This window comes from Cariama cristata, unplaced genomic scaffold (genome assembly GCF_000690535.1).
Source record: "Cariama cristata isolate BGI_N322 unplaced genomic scaffold, ASM69053v1 scaffold35567, whole genome shotgun sequence".
NCBI lineage: Eukaryota > Metazoa > Chordata > Aves > Cariamiformes > Cariamidae > Cariama > Cariama cristata.
Window position 1 is genome coordinate 293 of NW_009625565.1, and position 8,209 is coordinate 8,501.

Here is an 8,209-nt window from a genome sequence, read left to right on the forward strand (position 1 = left end):
TCATAAGCTGGCAGGTGCTTTCCCCACCACTGCCCTTAGCAAATGCCCTCGCTGCCCGTGCTCTTGGGAGCATCTTGGTCTCTTCAGCCACAGGGTCCCTCGCCAGCTATGTGGTAACCAGAGCTGAGACACAGAAATGTTCTGACTTCTGGATTTACCTGGAGACAGGCAAGTCCCCACAGGAGCTCGCCATGGCTGGTAGGGCGTCTCAGCCCACAGGTATGTTCATGTCTCTTCATGCTGCTTTCCCTGGGCTTGTTCTCCCCTGCTGCAACAATTTGCTGTTTCTGCCTCATAATTAAGCTGGTGACTGTTTGTGTCATTGCCAAAATCCCCGTGTAAGTCCACGCTGGCACCCTGCAGCCGAGGGATGGGAGCAGGCACCTGGAGCTAGGGCAGCTGGAGCACCCTGCCTGGTCTCATGGCTCCTGTGTCTCTCCGTGCTCTGGGCCCATCACCTGTGCTGCAGGTACCTGAGCAGGGCTGGCAGCATGGGGTAGGAGCACTTGCTTCTGCCTGCTGCCCTGCCTGCTTTGTGGATTGATGAGAGCCAGCATGAAGGGCTTGTTGGCTGGAAGAGGAAGAAGAGGGTAGGGGATGGAGGGAGGCAATAAACCCTTCCACACCTTGGTTGGTCTGTATGGTGCACAGAGCTGGAGGGACATCAGCACAAGCCACTGCTGGGCAGTTCCCACAGCTGCTTGCTGCTTTCTCCCACTGATACCTTGAGCTCCCAAAGCTGGGCCTAGCTGAAGAGGCTTTAAACGCTTCACCAGGGCTCTGTGGTTCTCTTCCCACCCCTGGCAAACACGCCAGGATAGTCAGGGGTCCAGGGAGCTTGTTCTTTCTGTTGCAGAAAATCTGCCCAGCCCAGAGGACAACGAGAGTGCGGCACCACCAGTGAGGAGGAACAAGTACGGGGATGTTGTGGAGTAGCTGTCGGATCACAGCGTACTGTGCCCGTGTTCTTCTTCATCCCTTCCTGTCTGCCCAGCCTGCCTGTGCCTGTGCTGCCTGCGAGACTGGTGGGCTCTGTGGCACTGCCTGGGAGTTCAGATGAGTTGATCCTGCAGGTGGTGGAGGCACCGTAGGGTTTGCTTCCTCCCAGGTGGCTTCTGAACATTGCACATGGGGGCTACAATAAAAGTTGAGAGCTGAAAACGCTCGTTGTGGATGAAGCGAAGGCTGGCAGTTGGACAGGAAAAGCTGGAGTGCAGGTGGTAGATGTCACCGTGCGGCAGTCTCTGCAGTACATGTTGGAGCAGAAAGCTCTGGTCCCTCTGAGGCCACAGCACTCACAATCCAGCAGCGCAGGCTCTGGGCTAAGATCTGAGAGGACAGAGCTGTTGCTGTGTGCTCTGTTTTTTGAGCCTAGCCGATCACAATGTCCCTGCCCCTGTAGCAGGAAGGCTTTTCTTGCCTGCCTGAGTGGGGCTGAGCTGAGCCCTGCAGCTGCATGGCCCCTGGGGATGTCCGCTCTGCACGCACCAAGGGGGTGCACGCGTGCCCAGAGCCCCTCTGTGCGGTGCCGCCTTGCTCTCAGAACATGTCACCTGGCCAGGCCCAGACTCTCCATCCAGATCTGTAACCAGTGGCAAGGGAATGGTACTGTCTCAAATCCCACACACACAGAGGGGCATGTAGGAAGATTAAGAAGGCTCTTTTATGTCTTTTTTTTTTTTCCTAATAGGAAACTCCCAAGTCATGACTAGGGCAAACCGGCTGCTCTTGGTGGATGTCCAGCTCTGATTCAGCTGCAGCTGAATTTCTTAGAAGGGGAAACCCAGCCTGGGTTCTGGACGCTAGCTGGTTTCTTAGAGCAGAGCAGCAGCATTTCAGCTTCAGAGACCAGAAATGCCTCTTTCCGTGTGAGAGCTGAAGACAGTCCCTGGGCCTTGCCACGGAAGAGAGTCCCTGTGCTGGGGAGACAAGGGGCCCGGGGAGGAAACTGGGTCTGGGGGGCTCAGAACATCATCTGAACTGGAATCACATTTGCCCTGTGCAGAGAGATGGGGAGCAGCCAGCAGAACAGGTAAAAGCAAAGTGGCTGCGGGAAGCAGATGGGTTAAGCCAAGCACAGGAGCTTGCCTAGAGCAGGGAAGGGTGTTGGTCAGTGAGCGGACCCATGGAGCGGAACTTGTGCCACCTGCAAGAAATCGGAACTCTCCCCAAAGCCGCTCCTCTCTTGGGGTGTGCAGAGGAACGCGGCGGGGCGGGAGGCTCTTTCCAGATGGGGTTGACGAGTTGGGACTGGCCTCGCGCAGCTGCCTGGCAGCTGGATGCGTGCTGTGGTGGCTCTGAGCTGCCAGCGACTGCACAAGCCAATTGCCAACTCTGCGGGCTGCTCTCCTGCCCTGCTTGGGTACCAGAACAGGTCTTCTGGGAGCAGAGGTTCCCTACGTGTTTTCCTTGCATGGAGGCTGCAGCCGTGAGTGCAGCGGTGAATGCATGGGACAGAGTCAGCTCGAGTGCTTCCTGCTCATATCTTTGGGGTGACTGGATGCTCTAGCACTTGGGAAACCTGAACTTTGCAACTGTGGCTGGTTGAAACTCTTTGGTGAGCCTGAATGAGGTTTCAAGCCCACCTTGGTCCATCTTGAGGAGTTCTCCAGGCTGGTAGAACATAAAGCCATAATGGTGTCTCAGCACTGGGCAGGTTGCAAGGGATTGAGAACTTTGGGCAGCGCCTGACCTGTAGCTGTATCCAAGCAGACCCTGTAAGTGGCTCTAGCCCCAGGCTTGATCAGCCTGTTGCTGGTCAAGAGCCACAGAGCCATAGGAGTGCTTACAAAGATTTATTTCTGATTATAAAAAAAACAAAAAACAACAAACAAACAAAATGAAACCTGGATGTTTGCACATCCCTGTTCTTATTCAATTGGAAATGCAGGTGCATCCTCCCAGCTGCGTGGCATGGGGCAATGCAAAACTTAAATCCTAAAGCAGAGCAAAACCCCACTCCTGCAGTGAGCCCATCGCTGGCACAGCCACACACCAGGGAGCCACGGGGGCTTTTTGTGCCGTTGCCGGGGGGATGGAGGAGGCTCTGGCTGTGGCAAAGGCGAGTCTGGCTTAGGAACCACAGAAATGGGGAAGGCACCGTGTCCAGTTGCTGAAGCACGACCTGGGAAACTGCATGCTCTCTGCGTCTGGTTGATGCTAAGCCCCTACCCAAAGCCCCTGTGCTGAGGCTGGTGGAAGTCCAGACCAAGATCTGGCCCTCAGGAGGATGGATGGGGTTTGTGCATCAGCCAGAAAGACAGCATGGGCTCTGAGTGATGCCCAGAGCTCCCTGGGAGGCAGGGCTGGTGCTCCAGGGACAGGCTAGAGAGGTCAGCTATAAGGACTAGCGTAAGTAGTATTCCCCACCCACCCCATGCACATAAGAATGAATCCTGCTGTTGCCTGGACTTACTGGCCCAGTCCAGCCTAGGTTTGGTGGCAGAAAGATGCCCCAGGTCTGAAGGTCCAAATCCTGAGCCTGCTCTGGGGTTCATCCCTGAGTAACACTGGGAAGCCCTTAAGCCATTCTCCTGCAGGGCCAGCAATCCTCTTCTGTCCTTCTCTTTCTGCAGCTTAAAAGCAAGGGGAGGGCAAAAAGGGACAGCTTTCCTTCTGGGCCAGGCAGCATCAGGTACTGGAGGAGGACATCTCCAAGCACTTGCTGCATCCCAAGTGTTCAGGCCATGGAGATTCCAGCAGGAAGGATGGTGCTGGGTCCTGCAGACAAGGCTCAGCCTTTTCCTGCCGTTAGATTGTGCTGGACTTGCTGCGGCGGAGCAGGCAGATGGCAGTCACCAGAGACGTCAGGGTGGTGACCACAAAGAGCAGGATCAGGATGACCCAGTAGTTGTACAGCATGCTTTTGTGGGAAGAGGGCTTCTCTGCCGGGATCATGTTGGTGAGGTTCAGCATGTAGCCCAGGGCCCAGCCGATGGAGGTTTCTCCTGCCTGTGGAAATAGCATGGCATGGTCACTCCTCCAGTCAACCTAGCTCCATGGGCCTCAAGAGGGCTTCCAGGGTCCGCCCCAGTGTCAGCCCAATGGAGGAGAGGGGTGTCACAGCACCCTGAGCCCTCGCTCGCCCGCTGGTCCATCCAGCCCAGAGATGAAACAGTGACCATCCTGTGCTGAGCTGTGCACATCCGATGGGAGCAGGATCCCATCTGCTCAGGCCAATCCTGATCTCACTGCCTATGGAAAAAAAATTAGCTGAATGTAGGCTGGTCATGGAGTCAGGTCCTCCAGTCCTTCCTTGGCCCTCCAGACACAGCCATCTCAAACAACTCTTTGCTCAGGCTTCTTGGGAAGTTATCTCGGGGCAGGATTCCACCTTTGTCAAGTGCCCTCACCTGCACAAGCCATGGGATCTCCCGAAAGATCCGCCCAAAAACTGAGAGTCCCATCCTGCCCCTGTTCCCTGAGATCTTCTCTCACACTGCTTGGCTCTTTCTTGGTGTGGGATCGTCTCTCCTGCAGGACTTTTTGGCCTAACTCCAAACAGATACCATGGAATGGGTACATGCATTGTTACCCACCTTCTTCTGGAAGGCGATGTTGGGGAAGGAGTGGTTGTTGAAGTTGTAGCCTTTGGTGGTGAGCAAATAAACGAACGTGCTGACAGCGCAGTAATCCACCAGCCTCTTCTCCAGCTTGGGAGCTTTCTGGAGAAGCTGGATGGGATGCATGGAGGGAGAGAGAAAAGGGGTCAAGGCAGCAGGGTCCAGGCTTTGTTTTTGTGGCCTGAAGCTCTGGGTGTTTGCATCAGTCTAGCCAAGGTGCTGCCCCTACCCACCTGAGCCTCTCCTGGTCTGTGGGAGCGATCACCCACCCTTCCCCTACTCCATGGGTGCCAGGACCCCCAGCCCCCTCCAAAGAGCTGCTCTCAGAGCCCAGGTGATGCCCCACACGAAGCAGCCCTCTCCTCCCAGCCGTGCCCAGGGAACTCACCTTGCTCCAGCTGGTGGCACAGATGGTCTCAGCAGCATCCTTCAGGTCGCTGGGCAAGTGCACGGGTCTCCCCATCACTGTCTGGATGAAGTCCACAGTGTAGAAGAAGGCAGAGAAGGCCTGATGGAGGAACAGAGGCAGCTGTGGGACAGGCTGGGGGCAAACCCTCATGCCACAAACAGCCACTCTGACCGGTGTGGTGGGCACAAGCAACCACCCTTGCAGATCTGAGGGTCTGGCTTTGCCACTGTGTGATGCCGGGGGACTGGGGACACCTGCCCACCCAACAGCCAGGCCACCACACTGCTCCATGCCAGGACTTACGATGAAATTTCCTGAAACCTCCGGCTGGAAAACACCATCAAAGGAGCAGCGGGAGAAGGAGCAGGTGGTGAAGTTGAAGAGCTTGCTGACATGCAGAGCACAGAGGCTCCCGTTCCCCGTGCCGACCACAGTGACAGTGGTGTTGAGGGCAAGGCTTGGCTTCTCCTTCTCTGTGCAAGGACTGTCGTAGACACTGCTCAGTGATAGGCTCTTGTGGTAGCCCGTGGGCCAGCAGGGATGGAGGATGGTTGCTTGGTAGCTCTCAGCTTGCTGGAGAAGCAACACATGGGATGTGTGAGCTGTGCCATAGCCCCGGCTCCCCCGGTGCTGTGCAGCAGCCCCAGCACCGCTGCTGGCTTGGCTCCGTTTCCCTGCTGGGGAGATGTGGAGGAGCTTGGGCAGCGGGACACAGAGCTGGCAGTTGCCTCAAGCATCTTGAGATGACTCGGGACGTCTTGGCTCTGGCCAAGGGGTGCAACACTTTATGGAGAGAGAGGAAGGAAACCCTGGGACCACGGGAGATGGTCGAGGGCAAAACCCAAGAGTTGGCTGGGAAAGGTGTGCAGCCAGCCAAGTGGGGCTGTGCTAGAGCCAGGGCTGGGGGACACCCCTATATAAACAGCAGGGTGAGGGGGCAACTGTGGGATGATGACACCCGGCATCCCTATCAAGCACATGCTGGTACCTGGAGGAGCTTCGAGAGCAGCCTTTTAAGGACCTGGTCCCTTCCGTAGCAGAGGAAGCTGTGGGTGTACACTTTGTACGTCTGGCCATACAGCTTCAGCATCACCTCATTTCTGGGGTCTTCAATGGTGTCCTTGGTTTCAAAGGTGATCTGTGTGGAAGCACCTCCAAAGTCCATGGCCCCTAGGGTCTTCTTCTGGGGCTGGATCCATTCCCCGAGCCACCCACGCTGGGCAAGGAAGACAAGAGCAGGTGCAAGGGTATGATGAGCTACAGAACAGCCTGGCCACCACAGCCATGGTGCCACAATCCCTTGCTCACCTTGATGAAGTTCTCCAGGAGGTAGTTTGCGGTGACCCAGCCAAAGACCCCTTCCTCTTCCCCCGACAGGATCTTTGCCCCTCGGAAATCGAAGGGGTACGACTTCAGCATGGCTGCCACGGCGCTGAGGACAGCATCCGAAGCCTGCAGATTGGCGATGCTGCGGGCCAGGTAAGAGGGCAGAGTGGCAGGGCTGCACCGGGGTGCCGCAAGCAGAGCCCCCGCTGCCCGCGCAGCACTCGGGGCCCGGCCCCACCATGACACATGGGGCAAGAGGCAAGTGGGTCCTCACTCGGGTACCTGTAGGGTTGTCCCCCCAAAAATCCAGCTAATCCCCCTTGTCTCTGCCAGAGAGGAGGCAGGCAGCAGGGATGGAGGTGTGCTCCCTCCTCCTAAGCCATATCCCATGGCTGGGCAAGGCGGGCACGACTCCCCCGTCTGTGTTGTTTTTGCAGGGTAATTATTCTCACTGCATCCCATCAGGCTGGCAATGAGTGCACGGGGACTTTCCTCCTGGCTACCCCAAAAGACTGGGTGGGTTGGTGCTGGCCCCACGCCAGCGCCTTTTTAGCCGAGGGATGTGCTGGTTGTGCCCTGCAAAGCATCACCTCTGCAAGGGACATGGAGCTGGGCAGCTGGGAGGGTTTAGAGTCTCGCTTGGCAAAGGGGCAACTCATAACTGTCCTTCACCATCTCCACCCCTGCCGTGGGTGGCTGGCAAGATGACAGGGTGGAATGGCAGAGCCCACCCCAGGCAGTGTTTGAGGCCAGGCAGCTGGCACAGCCAGAGCAAGCACTCACTTGAGCAGGCGCATGCCAGCTGTGGCACCCAGGTAGAGCGGGGTGCCTGCATGTTTCTCCTTGGGCACATCTCTCAGAGCCTGGTTCAGGCAGTGCACCAAGCTGGTCCCAGCAGCCGGAGGGTTGGAGCTGTAGCTGGAGATGCCAGGACCTGTGGAAAGGAAACAACGTTGCTCCCTGTGGGTGATGGGCTGATGCTCAGTGGGAAGATGCTTGGTGGGCAGCCTTGCCCCTGCCAGGCTGTTCCAAAGGCAGATGCTGCAGGTTTCCGTGGGCATGGAGCTATCCAGGATGCAGCCGCATCTCCGTCCCCTCACCGCATCCCTCACTGGCTGACAGTCTGGGAAAGACTGCTTAAATGGAGAGTAGAAAACCATCTCTCACTCCTCACCGGGAGTTGAATTGCTTCCTGGTGGTTCCATGCATCCCAGGAAAAGAAAAAACACAGGCATGCATGGCTGAAGCCTTGGGGGAGATGGGAGAAGTTTTGGGTAGAGAGCTGGACCCCTTATAACACCTCAGAGTGTTGGTGAGTACACAGGGAGGCAGCGGGGCACGGCAGAGGCATTCACACCATCACAGTGCCCTCCTGCAGGGGATGTGACAGGCCCTGCCACCAGCCACTGGTCCTGGGGACTGGGAGAGGGTGAGCCCTTACCCTCCACATCGCACATGCTGTGCTCGCTGACCACCCCGGTGTCGTTCTCCTTGTCCGCAGGCCACTTGTAGAGAAACATGGCGGTGTGGGAGGACCCGGCGTCCAGCACGATGCCATACTGTGGAGGGGGGAAGGCAGTGGGTCAGGCCTAGAGGTAGGAGGCCCCCAAGGGAAGGCACTGGGGCTCAACAACCCGCCACACACGACTAGTCCTGCCCTGGCAGTGCCATTCCCAGTATCTTCGGGAGGATGGGTTGGCAGAGGTGAGCAGTGCTCAGCCCAGCATGGGCATGGCCTTGCCCCTATCTGCCTGCACAGGGTCCTGCCCAGGATGCAACTGGGAGCGTGTGCTCTCCGCAGCCAGGGATACCAAGCATCCCAAAATGCCGCTTGGCACAGCACAGGAACTCCAGCTTTTTGGGCATGGGGACCACGGTGCCTCCTTGAGCGCTTGCTCCCTGCTGCTTGCTC

General features: G+C 57.4%; 2 protein-coding genes across 2 annotated transcripts in view; one reads left to right on the top strand and one right to left on the bottom strand.

Annotated features, from left to right (window-relative positions):
• TMEM141 (transmembrane protein 141) overlaps positions 1–936 on the top strand; it is a gene marked incomplete at its 5' end in the record, with an annotated part of 1,214 nt that extends 278 nt beyond the window's left edge. The window contains 2 exons of the mRNA XM_009703656.1: positions 88–198; positions 857–936. Of these exons, the coding sequence (XP_009701958.1) occupies positions 88–198; positions 857–936 (191 nt within the window). The remainder of the gene's footprint in view (positions 1–87; positions 199–856) is intronic.
• Positions 937–3,750: 2,814 nt separating this feature from the next.
• ENTPD2 (ectonucleoside triphosphate diphosphohydrolase 2) lies at positions 3,751–7,853 on the bottom strand. Its single transcript, XM_009703655.1, has 8 exons — positions 7,739–7,853; positions 7,081–7,231; positions 6,280–6,439; positions 5,960–6,187; positions 5,275–5,544; positions 4,951–5,070; positions 4,539–4,673; positions 3,751–3,951 (listed from the first exon to the last, which is right to left on the bottom strand). The coding sequence occupies exons 1-8, from the start codon at positions 7,815–7,817 to the stop codon at positions 3,751–3,753; spliced, it is 1,344 nt and encodes a 447-aa protein (XP_009701957.1). The 5' UTR covers positions 7,818–7,853.
• Between the last annotated feature and the right edge of the window lie 356 nt (positions 7,854–8,209).

Bases quoted from the DNA above. Each gene is read 5' to 3' on its own strand.
- ENTPD2 (XM_009703655.1), bottom strand. From the start codon at position 7,817: ATGTTTCTCTACAAGTGGCCTGCGGACAAGGAGAACGACACCGGGGTG. The intron at 7,232-7,738 runs GTAAGGGCTCAC...TCCTTTCCACAG, and splicing joins CAGCATGTGCGATGTGGAGG to GTCCTGGCATCTCCAGCTAC. The intron at 5,071-5,274 runs GTAAGTCCTGGC...TTCCTCCATCAG, and splicing joins AGGTTTCAGGAAATTTCATC to GCCTTCTCTGCCTTCTTCTA.